The 16864-nt window shown below is 44.9% G+C and overlaps 1 protein-coding gene across 1 annotated transcript in view; it reads left to right on the forward strand.

Annotated features, from left to right (window-relative positions):
* ENTPD6 (ectonucleoside triphosphate diphosphohydrolase 6) overlaps positions 1-6348 on the forward strand; it is a 41000-nt gene extending 34652 nt beyond the window's left edge. The window contains exon 14 of the mRNA XM_073672514.1: positions 3542-6348. Coding sequence (XP_073528615.1) covers positions 3542-3628 — 87 coding nt within the window. The 3' untranslated portion in view covers positions 3629-6348. The remainder of the gene's footprint in view (positions 1-3541) is intronic.
* The last annotated feature ends 10516 nt before the right edge of the window (positions 6349-16864 follow it).

Consider the following 16864-nt stretch of genomic DNA (forward strand, 5'->3'; position numbering starts at 1 on the left):
ACCCAAAAGTGACACCATTCTAAAAACTGCACCCCTCAAGGTGCTCAAAACCACATTCAAGAACTTTATTAACCCTTCAGGTGCTTCATAGGAATTTTTTGAATGTGGAAGAAAAAAATGAACATTTAACTTTTTTCACAAAAATGTTACTTTAGACCCAATTTTTTTTATTTTCACAGGGGTAACAAGAAAAAATGGACCGCAAAATTTGTTGTGCAATTTCCCCTGGGCACGCAGATACCCAATATTTGGGGAAAAAACACTGTTTGACTTTTTGATTGTAAAATTTGCTTGAATAATTAGCGGACACCATGTTGCGTTTAGAGAGCCCCTGTGTGCCCAAGCATTGGAGCTCCCCCACAAGTGACCCCATTTTGGAAACTAGACCCCCCAAGGCACCTATCTAGATGCATAGTGAGCAGTTGCAACCCCCAGGTGCTTCACAAATTGATTAGTAAAAATGAAAAAGTGAAAAAAAAAAAACACTTTTTCATTGTTCCGAATCAATTTGTGAGGCACCTAGGGGTTCCAAGTGCTCACTCTGCATCTAGATAGGTGCCTTGGGGGGTCTAGTTTCCAAACTGGGGTCACTTGTGGGGGAGCTCCAATGTTTGGGCACACAGGGGCTCTCCAAACGCAACATGGCGTCCGCTAACAATTTGAGCCGATTTTCCATTCAATTTGTTAGCGGACACCATGTCGCGTTTGGAGAGCCCGTGATGTGCCTAAACAGTGGAGCTCCCCCACAAGTGTCCCCATTTTGGAAACTATACCCCTCAAGGATTTTATTAAGGTGTATAGTGAACATTTTGAACCCAGAGGTACGGCACAGAATTTGTTTACATTAGGTCATCATATTGAATAAGTTGTCATTATTCTTGAGCGCAAGTGCTCGCTACTTGAGTTTGCATCGGGTACTCAGGTATGCACCATGTACAGCGTGTGCTCGAGTGACATGCTCGAGTCCCTGCTCCGCATGTTTCACGGTTATTAGACACCCAAAAAAAAACATGCGGGGATCGCTCGTGCATGGCAGGCAATCCCCGTAAAGTTTTTTGGCCGCGAAGCATATGGGGCAGAGACTCGAGCATGTCACTCAAATACCCACGATGCTCAATGCATACCAGAGCACCCGATGCAAACTCAAGTAGCGAGCACTTGCTCTCAACACTAGTCGCCATATCGTCATCTTTTTTTCTTACTTTTGAAAAAAATCCCAACCCCAGCCCTAGCCCCAGCACAACCCTAGCCCCAGCACAACCCTAGCCCCAGCACAACCCTAGCCCCAGCACAACCCTAGCCCCAGCACAACCCTAGCCCCAAACCCAGCCCTAACCCTAGCCCAATCCTAACCCAAGAGTTTATTTTTGACGCCGTTCCTTGTGCGGTATAAGTGATTAGACGACTTTATTCTTCGGGTCGGTGTGATTACAGCAATGCCAGAATCATATGGGGTTTTTATGACTGACAGCTGTCACACACTAAAAGACGCATTTTTTGTAAAATCTAGTTTTTGCATCGCCATATTTTGAGAGCTATAATTTTTCCAGATTTTGGCAGACAGTCATGTGACGGCTCGTTTTTTGCGGGATGACTTGACGTTATTGGTGCCATTTTCAGGCACGTGACATTTTTTGATCGCTTTCTATTCCGATTTTTGGGAGGCAGAATAAACAAAAACCAACAATTCAGGAATTGTTTTTTTTTGTTTTTTTTTTATTCTGTTCCGCGTGTGGTAAAATTGATGAGGTAGCTTTATTCTTCGGGTCAGTACGTTTACAGCGGTACCACATTTGTATCATTTTTCTATGTTTTGGCGCTTATACACAATAAAAGCTATTTTATAGAAAAAAATATTTTTTAGTATCGCTTTATTCTGAGAGCTATAACTTTTTTATTTTTCGGCTGATGGAGCTGTATGGCGGCTTGTTTTTTGCGGGACGAGATGACTTTTTCAGCGGTATCATTTTTATTTATATGCGTCTTTTTGATCGCGTGTTATTCCACTTTTTGTTTGGCGGTATGGTGATAAAGCATTGTTTTTTGCTTCGTTTTTTTTTTTTTTTTTTTTTTTACCGTGTTCACTGAAGGGGTTAACTAGTGGGACAGTTTTATAGGTCAGGTTGTTCCGGACGCGGCGATACCAAATATGTGTACTTTTATTGTTTTTTTTTTTGTTTTGTTTTTTTTATAATAATATTTATTGATGGGTACATTATATTTTTATTTTTGGTGTATTATTTTTTTTATTTTTTTATAATATTTTTGCACATTTTTTTTTTTTTTTTTTTTTTTCCACTTTCACACAGTTTATACACTTTATTACTTTGTCCCACTCTGGGACTTTCACTTTTTTTTTTCTGATCGCCTGCATGGCACAGGAATGGAGCACCATCCCTATGCCATGAAGGCTGTCAGAAGTGCACAGTGTGAAGATTGCTTGGAGATGCACTGCGCATGTCCAAGCAATCTTCCTGCTCTCTGGTGACCCGGATGTTGTCATGACGACATCGGGTCGTCATGGCAACACCCGGGAAGCCTTTGCAGACTGCGCTGGAAGCCGGAAGAGGAGGTGAGTATCGCCGATCACCTCCCCTTGCCCCCGCAATGCCGCGATCGACTTCGATCGACTTCGATCGCAGCATCGCGGGGGTTAATGTGCTGGGAGCGGTGCAGGACCGCTCCCTGCACATAGTACCGGGTGTCAGCTGTGACAATCAGCTGACACCCGGCGGCGATCGCGCCCGCACAGCCTGTGTGCACGCGCGATCGCGATGACGTACTAATATCGGTCTGGCTCTTAAGTCCCAGGGCACAGACGCGTGTTAGTACGTCAGATGTTATTAAGGGGTTAAAGGCCCCCATACACATTTAGATTAGATGGCTGAATCCATTGATACCTGTGCGATTGTTTGACAGTCCAACCGGTGTGAGGCCCTCCCAACATCATGTTGGTGGAGATGAGGGTCGGGAAGCTTTTAATTTTAACACCTAATTTTTTTTTATTGATCAGATAAGTCCCTGCCAGAGCTGCTTGGCAACGGCTTTCTTTGCTCTCCCCTTTGAAAACAAATGAATGTTTGGCCAAGCTGACCATTCATCTGTATGGGGGAGTCAAGTGAGATAGCTGCCGGCCAAATCGGCACTCAGCCGTCAGGTTTCGTATGTGTCTGGCTGTGTGCACATTTCGCCGGCGGTCGTTTTCCTGAAGCGGCTTCACCGGCGGTTTTGCTGTCATTCTTTTGCGTCTTTCTCTTTATATTGTGGAGTGTAGCGAGCAGGCTGTTTCCACTGAGCGCAAACCACAAAGGTTCCTATTAAATGACAGCAAGCAGAGATCTCTAAAAATGCAAGTCAGTAATACAGAAATTCTAACTTTCTTGTATACAAAAAAATATATTTTATTTCGTCTTGGCTTATCAGAATAACTTACCCACCTCTCCTGGTCTGTCTCCTCCTTTTATCTGTGACAATTCTGCAGGATATAAATGTACCTAATGTAAGACTAAGTCCTGCTCTTTGTATTCTTTTGTCTCCACAGCTTGTTAAGAAAATCAACGATGTAGAAACCAGCTGGGCCCTCGGCGCGACATTTTATTATATGGATTTGCTGAAGAGCAATGTCTAGAACAACTTGATTAATATGATAACCTAAAGATGTAGCAAACGGCAAACTTGTGTGCCCTGACGAACCATCCTATCACTCTTATGCGATTTGTGTAACTTAGCCGCCAATTAATTGTATGGTAAAGGCCAAGCTACACAAATAGTCTAAACCTGCGTATGGCGCTTGCTACATCTGTATAGGAGAAGGGGCAAAATACTTGAACAGTTTCTGAAGTTTTCAGAGACCTTGCCATAATATGTGCCATGTAACCCAATACTGGGGTTGATTTACTTTCTTTATTTTAACTAATGTTGATTGAAACCTTAAGACCTCTGGATTGTACTGAGACTTGCATAATGTGAGAAGTCCTGTTCTAACTCAATTCTTGATTTACTCCTCTACTTCTACTCATCAGGTTGCACTGTCATGGAATTGAGATCAAATCTTTTTCTTTTTTTTTTGGGGTTGTATAAAACTGTGAATATTTTTTCTCTAATAGAGTAAAGCTCTGTTCACATAAGTCTTTTCCTTTTCTTTAAGGTATGTGCGCACACAGGTTTTTTGAGGTGTTCAAAGTAAAAACCACTCCAGTAAATGCTCCTACTTTGGGATTTTTTGGAGGAATTATTTGTTTCCTGAATGGTTTTTACAGCATTTTGGAAGATTTTTTTTTTTCCTAAAGTGTTTATTCTTATTTTTTCTTAGGTTTATTTATTTTAGTTTTTATAGCCTTTCGATTGAACAATGCCTACTTTGGAGCAGATTCCACAAGGAGACGTTTTTCAAAGAAGTGCACGTTTTTTTCAAAACCTGAAGCGAAAAGAAATGCTCAAACTGAACATATTAAACTCTAAAGTGGTTCTTTATTAAAATTAATTAAAAAAAAACTACCAGGCATTTAAGGCATTTTTTTAAGCAGACATGCTTAAAAAAAAAACTTCTTTAAAAAACAACCTCCATGTGCACATACCCTTAGAGTCCCTGTGGTTTTATTTAAATTTTTTTTATGATAAAAAATATTGATCTTAGTCTGACTATTTTCACAGTCAATACTGGAACCCAACTTAAAGTTGAGCAGATGAGTAGGAATCTATCACACTGGTAATGGCTCCAATAAGACTGTAATGACACTAGTGTGATCAGAGACTATCCCGTCCTTTCACTTTTCAGTTTCTTAATGCAGAAAACACATGGGATCTACAACAAGAAATAATAAAATGTCTAAGAATCCATATCCAACTAATGTTCAAGAATATATGGAGTTGCTGGTTTCTTAGGAGCCTGGAAGCACAAACACTCAGGATCATTTGCAGGAGTCATTTTATGAACTTGTCTACATTTAGATTAACGCAGCAGATAATAAAGAATCTTCCAGATACCAACATGGATGAAGTCTTTTAGTTGTTAAGCATCACTTTACCAAAGATTTAAAGGCTTTGTGTAGCTTGTTAGGAAATTTTGAACGTGCACAGACTATATAGATGATTTTCAATGTGATCACCGTGAATGCCAATCTATCAGAAATCTGCTTAAATAGAAATAGAGGGCTTAACATACACCCGCCTTTATAGATAAAGGTGTTGTACCATGAATGCAAGTTCTCATCTATCCACAAGTTAGTTGGCTATCTTCATCAATCCAGTAGGTAATATTGGAGTGGTGGTGCACATACAGGACTGTTGATCCATTCAGCTAGCACTACAGAGCCCCCCTCTCCTGGGATCAGTGGGAACTCCCAGCGACCAGAAACTTTTAACACCTAGCCTATGGATAGGTGATAACTTGCCTTCATTGTAAAAACCCCTTTTAATTTCATCAAGTTGCAATATAAATGATTAATTGTATTTTCTCATCTACTTGATAAAACTTTGGTGCTTTATTTCTTAAGTACAAAACACAGCTCCCTTGTTCTCCACCACCCAAGATCCAAAAAACATGGTCTACCTATCTCACCAAAACAAGGCATGTCATTATCTATATCTAATTATTATTATATTATGCAGCTAAAAGCAAATCGCCCCCTTTGCCTGCGGAGGTAAGAGGCAGCAGTTTGGGGTTGGGCCTAGTTACAATGTCTTGTTGGCACCACCGGCTGCATTAATGCCGTTACATGACCACCGATGAACTACGTGCAGGTTGATCGGTGGTCATTTAATAGCCTTTTTAGACAAGCCACAGGATGATTGTTCGTACCATTGTTCTGTGCGTATGGAATACCACTTCTCTTGGCAGCACGTCTTGTTTACACATGCAATGTGCTGCCGAGAACAAATATTTTTTTTTAAGCAAGACTAAAAAATCACTTCACTTGACAGATTAGTGTTTTGGTCCCGGGAATGCTCATCCCTGATTATTAGCCAGTGTAAATGTACCGAGTCATAGTACAAATACATGGCACAATGCTGTAATGACAATGTACTATTTCACATTAATTCAAGCCGTTCCTGTCCACTCTGGCATTAGCTCATTTTAACAAAAGCCATTAAACAGTGGTCCAGTCTCTGAATACATCTAACGTCAGAGAGGATTTACTACATCTCTGGATTCTCATAAGCAGATTTATCCTGGGGACAACTTTAAAGCACTGTTTTTATTTTTTTTTTGTAGGTACAATGTTTTCCAGCACACTCATGAAGGAGATTGTAAAAGTCTGTTTTAACTTATTAATCTGCTATTATGAACATACATTTTGTAGATATGTAAATGTTCTATTTAATAAAGATGTAGTTTTCTAATCTTAAGAGTAGTGTTTCTCTTTTATACCTTTTGTAGGGTTTCAGTGGGATATAGTCAATCTGAAAATTTGTTGTTAGGTTTTTTGGGTTTTTTTCATGCACTGTTTTTCATGCTGCCCTAGGCACTGTAAGTGGTGACGCCCCCTACTGGTAAGTCAAAATGGCAAACTAACCCGAAACACATGGTAGGAAAAGAAATACTACCATCCGCATAAAATCACAAGAATGGCAAGTAAGCATCCAATAATCAGCTCCAGAGAGATAAAAGAATCCTGCAACTATCAAAAGACGCCTACGTGAAGCCAAACTATTTGCAAGAAACCCTGGTAAAGTACCATTGATGAAAAAGATGTGTTGAAAAGGTTAGTTTGCCAAAGCACACATTTACTGACCTAAAGAGAAGCGGTGCAACAGTCTCTGGACAGATGACAGCAAGATTGTTCTTATTGGGCCTAAAGGCCGCAGACAGCCTTTGAAACGACCCATAACCTGAATTCAAACCACAGTACACACCGGGAGGTGCAAGCATAATGGTTTAGGGATGTTTCTCATACTATGGAGTTGAGCCCATTTATCACATACCAGGCACCGTAGGCCAGTTTGAATATATCAAAACTAGCTATTGAACCCGTTCTACACCTGGGTGGCGAGCATTTTTATTGGTATATGGTCTCCCATGTTGGTATGTGCTGCCCCCACCATCCTATCCCGGTATGTGTGGCACCCCTCATCCCCAATCCCGGTATGTGTGGCACCCCTCATCCCCAATGCCGGTATGCGTGGCACCCCTCATCCCTATTCTGGTATGTGTGGCACCCCTCATCCCCAATCCCATTATGCGTGGCTCCCCTCATCCCCAATCCCGGTATGCGTGGCACCCCTCACCCCAATCCTGGTATGCGTGGCACCCCTCATCTCCAATCCTGGTATGCGTGGCACCCCTCATCTCCAACCCTGGTATGCGTGGCACCCTTCATCCCCAATCCTGGTATGCGTGGCACCCCTCATCCCTATTCTGGTATGCGTGGCACCCCTCATCCCCAATCCTGGTATGCGTGTCACTCCTCATCCCCAATCCCGGTATGCGTGGCACCCCTCATCCCTATTCTGGTATGCATGGCTCCCCTCATCCCTATTCTGGTATGCATGGCTCCCATAATCCTGGTATGCGTGGCACCCCTCACCCCCCCCCCCCCCCCCCCCCACTATACACACATCCCCAAAAAAATAAACAGTTATACTCACCTTTCTTCTCTGTACTCCAGCGCTGCAGCGTCCTGTTCTGCCGGGGGAGGAGTGCGGCGCCAGAGCACCGCGCTGTCCAGCGCCATTTTGCTGAAGACGCACTGTAAATGTGTCTTCAGTAAAATGGCGCCGGATAGCGCTATGCGCACGCGCCGATCCGACGTCTCACTCTGCCCCCGGTCTCCGCTAAAGAGAGGCGCCGCGGCAACGCTCCTCCCGGTCAGGTAAGTATGGCGTCGGAGATCGCAGTGTGCGTTCAGTGCCTACACATACCGCGATCTCCCACGCCATACACCTCTTACCTGTAACAGCTGGATGCGGTCTTCTGTCTGGAGCCAGACTGTGCGTCTATCAAGGCTTCGGACAGAGACCCGCATCCCCGGTTATATTATAGATACTGAAACAGGTCATGGCGTTTCAACATGACAACGATACCAAACACACCACTAAGCGGGCAACATTCTGGCTGCAGATCAACAAGATTGATGTTATAAAGTGGCCAGCATAATCCCCAGACCTCAATGTGATGGAGAATTTGGTGAGTGACATAAAAAATGCTGTTTTTGATACAAAACTTAAGAACCCAAAAGAACTGTGGAATGTAGTCCAGTCAGCTTGGGCTGGAATATGTGTTCTCCGGTGTCAGATGTTAGTTGATTCCATGTCACACAGATGTAAAGCAGTTATCAGAAATAAAGGTCATACAACTCCAGTTGAAACCAGAAGTTTACATACACTATATAAAAATACACATATGCATGTTTTTCTCAATATCTGACATGAAATCAGAATAAACCTTTTCTGTTTTAGGTCAATTAGGATTACCATAATTTTTAATATTTGCAAATGCCAGAATAATGCGAGAGAGAGAATGTTTTAAGGCATTTTTATTACTTAATACAAAGTCAAAATTTTACATTCATTTCATTAGTATTTGGTACCATTGCCCTTAAACTGAATGACTTGGGTCAAACGTTTGGGATTTCCTTCCACAAGCTTCTCACAATAGTTGGATCCATTTCTCCTGACAAAACTGGTGTAACTGATCCAGGTTTGTAGGTCACCTTGCTCGCACCTGCCTTTTCAGTTTTGTCCATAAATTTTCAATAGGATTGAGATCAGAACTTTGTGATGGCCACTCCAAAACATTGACTTTGTTATTCTTAAGCCACTTTGTCACCATTTTGGCAGTATGCTTCGGGTCATTGTCCATTTAGAAGACCAATTTCCGCCCAAGCTTTAACTTTCTGGCTGATGGTTTGAGATGTTGCTTCAGTATTGCTACATAATCTTCTTTTCTCATGTTGCCATCTGTTTTGTGAAATGCACCAGTCCCTCCTGCAGATGCTGCCACCTCCATGTTTCACAGTTGGGATGGCGTTCTTAGGCTTCCAAGCTTGTCCCTTTTTTCTCCAAACGTAACGATGGTCATTATGCCCAAAAAGTTCACTTTTAGTTTCATCAGACCACAGGACATGTCTCAAAAAATTAAGGTCTTTGTTCCTGTGTGCATTTGCAAACATTAATTTGGCATTTTTATGTTTCTTTTGGAGTAATGTTTTCTTCCTGGCAGAGTGGCCTTTCAGCCCATGTTGATACAGTACTTGTTTCACTGTGGTTATTGACACAATCTTACCAGCTTCCACCATCATCTTCACAAGGTCTTTTGCTTTTGTCCTTGGGTTGATATGCACATATCTGACCAAAGCACGTTCATCTCTGGGACACAGAACCCGTCTCCTTCCTGAGCGGTATGATGGCTGGACATTCCCATCTTGTTTGTACTTGTGTATAATTGTTTGTACAGATGAACGAGGCACCTTCAGGTATCTTGAAATTGAACCCAAGGATGAGCCAGACTTGTGCAAGTCCACAATTCTCTTCCTGATATCTTGGCTGATTTCTTTAGATTTTCCCATGATGCTACACAAAGAAGCAGTGTGTTTCAGATGTGCATTAAAATACATCCACAGGGATGCATTAAAATACATCCACAGGTGTGTCTCTAACTCAGAAGCTTCCAAACACATGACATCATCATCATATGGGCAGTGAGGAATTGTTTCAAGGCATAGTAATCTTAGTGTATGTAAACTTTTGACTTTGCAGTAAGTAATAAAAATACCTTAAAATATTGTCTCATTATTCTGGCATTTGGCAAATATGCAAAATTATGATAATCCTAATTGACCTAAAACAGGAAAGGTTTATTCCGATTTCATGTCAGATATTGAGAAAAACATGCATATGTGTCTTTTTATATAGTGTATGTAAACTTCTGGTTTCAACTGTGCATGTGTGTATGTACAGTACAGACAAAGTTTGGACACACCTTCTCATTTGAGGATTTTTCTGTATTTTCATGACTTTGAAAATTGTACATTTACACTGAAGGCATCAAAACTATGAATTAACACATGTGGAATTATATACTTAACAAAAAAGTGTGAAACAACTGAAAATATGTCTAATCTTGTTTCACACTTTTTTGTTAAGTATATAATTCCACATGTGTTAATTCATAGTTTTAAAGAAAAATCTTTAAATGAGGTGGGTCCAAACTTTTGGTCTGTACTGTGTGTGTGTGTGTATGTGTATATATATATATATATATATATATATATATATATACATACACTGTGTTCCAAATTATTATGCAAATAATATTTTCTCAGATTTTCCCAAATTACCTATATGAATTGCAGTCATTGTAATTTTCCAGTCAAATAACTATTAGAGTACAATTGAAAGGTTTTTGTACAAACTGCCTATGATAACAGTATATTTTTAAAAAAATAAAAAACTCAAACTGCACTCAAAATGCATGTTCCAAATTAATATGCACAGCAGAGTTTTCAACCTTTTCATTTTAATAAAGAACAAAAAAATGGTCATTTTTGAAATTATAAGCATTAGCAGGTTATTACAAACTGATATCAAACAGTTTTCAACTCAAAACTTTATTCTAGGTGATGTTACATTTGCACATAGGACCGCTTGTTCGAAAGGAGCTTCTGAACTCTCTTGTCCATTGAATTTGTCAGGTTTTGGATGGTTTCTGCTTCAATTGTTTTGCATGAGGACAGAATACCCTCCCAGAGCTGTTGCTTAGATGTGAACTGCCTCCCGCCATCATAGACACTTTTTTTGATGATGCTCCAGAGGTTCTCAATGGGGTTGAGGTCAGGGGAGCATGGGGGCCACACCATAAGTTTGTCCCCTTTTATGCCCATAGCAGCCAGAGATGCAGATGTGTTATGTGCAGCATGAGACGGGGCATTATCATGCATGAAATGATCTTGATGGTCCAGATGGATGGAGTGGAGGATGGCTGGTTGATGGACACCCCATGCAAACACAGCTACGGCGCTAACAAGGAGGAGGTGGAGTAATGTTTTGGGCTGGAATCATGGGGAGAGAGATTGTCGGCCCTTTTGGGATCCCTGAAGGGGTAAAGATGAACTCCATAATGTATGTTGAGTATCTCAAACAGCACTTCCTTCCATGGTTCAAGAAGAAGAACCGTGCATTCTGCAGCAAGATCATTTTATGCATGATAATGCACCGTTTCAATTGTACGCTAATAGTTATTTGACTGGAAAATTACAATGACTGCAATTCATATAGGTAATTTGGGAAAATCTGAGAAAATATTATTTGCATAATAATTTGGAACACAGTATATATATAATTAGTACAGACCAAAAGTTTGGACACACCTTCTCATTTAAAGATTTTTCTGTATTTTCATGACTATGAAAATTGTACATTCACACTGAAGGCATCAAAACTATGAATTAACACATGTGGAATTATATACTTAACAAAAAAGTGTGAAACAGCTGAAAATATGTCTTATATTCTAGGTTCTTCAAAGTAGCCACCTTTTGATGACTGCTTTGCACACTCTTGGCATTCTCTTGATGAGCTTTAAGAGGTAGTCACTGGAAATGGTTTTCACTTCACAGGTGTGCCCTGTCAGGTTTAATAAGTGGGATTTCTTGCCTTATAAATAGGGTTGGGACCATCAGTTGTGTTGTGCAGAAGTCAGGTGGATATGACGCGCCCCTGGGCCTGTGTCGCGCTGCGTTGCGCATGCGGGAGCCTACCCGGAGCCGGATCAGTAGAGGGTTGTAGTCTCGTGGCGGTGACCCGGTCCGTGCCCAGGGAGTCAAACTAGACGGCAGTCTATTAGTAGTAAATAGTTGATGACTACGCCACCCGTTGAGTGCAGCCAGGGAGCTGCTGCTGCAGGGCAGACCGCTGAGGCCGGTGGTAGGATTGTGCAGCGTGATAGTATAACCCCCAACGGGAGGGGTATGGCCTCAGGGCAGCCGACGTGGATGATGGGGGTAGCAGGAACCACTCAGAGACGGTACGGTGTAGTTCAGGGTCTTTACTGGTAACAACGATAGACCCTCCCGGAGTACTTGCTAGCAAACGGGGCCTGGTCAGTCTTTGAGCAGATGGGATCTCCCCTGGCCAGGCGTAGTTATAGGCCTCACAAACTGACTGTACTCTTCTGGCTACCTTGCTAGAAGCTGATGTAAGTAGCCCACGTCCCTGAGTGTACCGTGTGGTGCTCACCCGTATGGCCGGTGACTCGGGGCCTTCTAATGGCTTCCGCTCCACGATGGCGGTGCTGGTCCCACGCGTGTGACCGTGCCTTCGGGCTTCTGGGCCAGAGGACCTGAAATCCCCTGCCTGACGGATTCTGCTGCTGGGTAGAAGTTAGTCCCCACAGCCTCGGACTCCGGGTCCGGTAAAGAATCTTCTTAGTCAGGGCGAGCGCTGCAGCTGCCAGCCCCTGACTCCTTGGAACTCTGCTGTTTCCTATGCTGCTTCTTGTCTCCACTCTCCTTGTCTGACTCACCCTGCCTCAGCCCCGGGTTTATACAGGGGAAGTTCTTCCCCTCCCAAGACTGGGCAGGAGGTGTGGCATGCACAGGATCCCTGACCAAAGGACCTCCCACCTGCTCTCAGACATAACATTACATTACTGTGGAAAACCAGACCCCTGGGGTGCCACATTCCCCCCTAGTGAATTTTAGTACTCCGGGACTAAACACATTTAGAAAAACATAACAAGGCAAAAACATTAATAATACAATAAGAAAACATATAAAGATGGTTACGGCGTGTCCGCAACCGGGTGCAGTCTCTGAAGAAAGCAAGGTGTCCATTTCACCAACACAGGGAGACGTAACCAGGTAGGGGTCTGTCCTACCCCGAGTCCTTAACAGTCTCTAGTCCATCCTGGGTTACGCTCCAACTATATACAAGGATTCCCGGTAAATCCACCAAGGTTTCCTAAAAACAACTGGAAACACAAAATTATTCACAAGCAACAATACACAGAAAAACATAAATAAAACAATTTATACACTTTAAATTCTCCAGCGTGCGGGTAACTGGCCTCTAGTGACCCGAGTGGACCTACGGAGCTGACTGTCTGGCCCTGAACTACAGGGTGTAGGAGCTGTCAAGGGTAAACTGGGCAGCTGTCTACCGGCTCTTTGTCTCACTAGGGGTACGGCAGGCTCACTATAAGCAGAGGGTTGATTCTCCTGTTCTGCTTGTGTGGAGTCTTCTGCCTCCTGGACCGGCTGTTCTTCCAGCTCTACCCGTTGCTCCGTAGGTTCTTGGGATGATGGTTGGAGGAAGGTGAGTACGGGTACCACAACTGCACCATTGACTTGAGTCCAAGACTGAGGGAAGTCCCCGAGCACGGTACTAACCATATCTTCCCTTTCTTCCACGGGTCGATGGTCTTCTTGTTCCTCTTCAGGGTTCCTCAGTTGTTCGGGACACTTCTTCAGGTGGTCCCGGGATACAATGGCTGTGGTTTCCCCTCCGTCTTTACTGATGGTACAGACCTTCGGGTTCTCGTGGCTTGAGGGCAGTACGGTGTACGGGTCCTCCTCCCACTGGTCATCCAACTTGTGGAGCCGTCTTTTCCTCTTCAAGACCTGCTCTCCGGGTACCAGGGGAACAGCGGGAGCATACTGGTTGTAAGTCTTCTCTTGTCTTTCCCTAGCCTGACAGAGACTTCGCTCCACGCTCTCTTGTACTCTCCGGTACTGCTGCTGCCTCTCTGTGTCCCAGTCTGTTTCTGGTGAAGTGTCCTCAGGTGTCAGGACTCCCATTTCCAGGTCAACAGGTAACTTACCAGGTCTCGCCCTCATTAGGTAAGCCGGGGTACAGTTGGTGGAACCTACCGGGATGTGGTTGTATAGGTCCACCAGATCGGGCAACTTCTCAGGCCACAGACTGCGTTCTTCCAGGGGCAATGTTTTTAGCAGATCCATTACCACCTGGTTCATTTTTTCACAAAGTCCATTAGTTTGCGGATGGTAGGGTGTCGTCCTTATCTTCCGGCAGCCATACAGATTGCAGAATTCCTGGAAGACCTCCGCTTCAAAGGCAGGTCCCTGGTCCGTCAGCACTTGGTCCGGGTACCCGTGTGGACGGCAGAAGTGCTGCTGGAAGGCTCTAGCTGCTGTTTGAGCCGTTAAGCCCTTGACGGGGACGACAACCAAGAACCGGGAGTAATGATCCACGATGGTTAACGCGTAGACGTAGCCACTTCTGCTTGTGGTCAGTTTTACATGATCCAAGGCTACCAGTTCCAACGGTTGCCGGGTGACGATGGACTGCAGGGGAGTCTTCTGGCTGGCCCGGTCCTTCCTTCTCAGATTGCACGGGCCACAGTCTCTGCACCACTTCTCGATGGTTCCCCTCATGCCTACCCAGTGGAACCGCTCGCGCAGCAGGAACTCCAGCTTTTTCCACCCGAAGTGTCCAGCTCCGTCGTGGTATGCCTCCATCACCATGGCTGCGTCTCTTCGTGGCACCACTACTTGCCAGAGTAGTTCATGCGTCCGGGAGTTGACCATTCTGCGGCACAACTTCCCCTTGTAAAGGAATAGTCGACTCTTCTCCGCCCAGAGTTGTTTGGCTTCCTCCGGAGCGTCTGGTTCAAGTCGAGCCTCCGGCCGAGTCAGCATCTCCTTCACCAGTCGGACGGCAGGGTCGCTGTCTTGCGTTTCCGCCCAGTTGTAGTGGGGTAAGGGGTTCAACGTAGCAGCCTGTTTACCCCTTACCCGGTGGGAATACTGGATAGTCCCATGACGGTGGAACGCAGGGAGTTCAACTTCTTCCAGTCCCTCCGGATCTTCTCCTTCGTCCGGCAGGTTGGGCATCCTGGACAGGGCATCCGCGTTAGTATTGGAGCGTCCTGCCCGGTATTTGATTGTGAACTCGTAGTTGGACAGACGGGCCATCCACCTCTGCTCCAGGGCACCGAGTCTTGCCGTGTCCAGGTGTATCAACGGGTTGTTATCCGTATATACGGTGAACCGGGAAGAAGCGAGGTAATGCCTAAAGCGCTCGGTGACTGCCCATACCACGGCCAGGAACTCTAGCTTAAATGAGCTGTAATTCTCGGGGTTCCTTTCGGTGGGTCGCAGTTTTCGGCTGGCATAGGAGATCACTCGTTCTCTCCCCTGCTGAATCTGGGATAGTACGGCTCCTAGCCCGATGTTACTGGCGTCGGTGTAGAGGATGAAGGGCTGGCTATAGTCTGGGTACGCCAAGATTTCATCCCCCGTGAGGGCCATCTTCAGCTGGCGGAAGGACTCTTCTTCTAGCTCTTCCCATTTGAAGGGCGGCTTCTGGTTCTTGGCCTTCCGGGACTGGCCTATCAGGAGGTCCTGCATAGGCGCTGCCTTTTTGGTGAAACCGGGAATAAACCTTCGGTAGTAGCCTACCAACCCTAGGAACTGCCGCACTTCTTTTACGCTGGAGGGGCTTGGCCATCCCTTAATTGCGGTGATCTTATCGGGGTCGGGAGCCACTCCGTCAGCGCTCACCACGTGTCCCAGGTATTGCACCTTTGGTTTCAGGAGGTGACACTTGGAGGGTTTCACCTTTAGGCCGTAACTCGCCAGAGCTTCGAACACCTCCGCCAGGTGTTTCAGGTGGTCCTCATAAGTTTTGGAGTATACGATGACATCGTCCAGGTACAACAGGACCGTCTCGAAGTTTCTGTGGCCCAGACAGCACTCCATTAATCGTTGGAAGGTTCCTGGGGCGTTGCAGAGTCCGAACGGCATGCAGGTGAACTCACTAAGTCCCATCGGGGTGGTGAATGCGGTCTTCTCCCGGTCCGCCTCTGCTACAGGAACCTGCCAGTACCCGCTAGTGAGATCCAAGGTAGAGAAGAAGTTAGCAGATCTTAAAGCAGCCAATGACTCCTCTATCCTTGGTAAGGGGTACGCATCCTTGTGTGTGATACGGTTGATTTTCCGGTAATCTACACACATCCTCATGGTGTTGTCTTTCTTTTTGACTAAAACTAGTGGGGCTGCCCAGGGGCTACAGCTATCCCGGATTACCCCAGCCTCCTTCATGTCTCTAAGCATCCCCTTGGCGTGTTGGTAATGTGCAGGGGGTACGGGTCGATACCTCTCTTTTATGGGAGGATGATCTCCCGTGGGGATGCGGTGTTCTACCCCCTTGACTCGCCCGAAGTCTAACGGGTGTTTACTAAACACTCTCTCATACTCTTGAACCACCCGATAGACTCCTTGTTTCTGATGTGAGGGAGTGGAATCAGTACCCAAATGTAGTTGCTGACACCAGTCCTCCATGTCTTTCTTAGAGCCGTTACCTTCCTCCGGGTGAGATGGAGGCAAGGGTTCCACAGATTGTATAGAATTTTGATTAGTGGTATATAATTTGGCTAGCGTGGCATACCGGGGCAGGTACACTTCCCTCTCCCCGATATTTATTATGCGAATGGGCACCCTCCCATGGCGTACATTGACCACCCCCCGTGCTGTCAAAATGGTGGGCCTACTGTCTGAGTAAACTGGTTCTACCATTGCCTGGTAATCTCTTCCTCTCAGACCAATAGCTGCCCGGCACCAAATCATCATTTCACTTTTTGGGGGCATGGCAATAGGAAAAGGGTCACACATTCTTACGCTACCAATCTCACCGCCGGAGAGTTCCACTTGTTGCCGTTGCATCAGTGCCCGGATCTCTTTCTGGAGCACCCGCTGCTCGCCGGAGCTGGCGTTCTTGGCAACCTGCTGTAAAAGGAAAATCACCTCTGCAAGACAATTTTCAATTACGTTAGTTCCTAGAGTTATTTTTGGGTGACTCTCATGTTTATCAATATCTACAATGATCAGTCCCTGTGCGGCCAGTTCGACTCTACCGATTTTGAGGGCCACCTCCTTAAATCCGATCTGTGGCACGGGCTGGCCATTGC

Source organism: Phyllobates terribilis, unplaced genomic scaffold, assembly GCF_046119375.1.
Source record: "Phyllobates terribilis strain yellow unplaced genomic scaffold, ASM4611937v1 Scaffold_3__8_contigs__length_932513732, whole genome shotgun sequence".
Classification (NCBI taxonomy): domain Eukaryota; kingdom Metazoa; phylum Chordata; class Amphibia; order Anura; family Dendrobatidae; genus Phyllobates; species Phyllobates terribilis.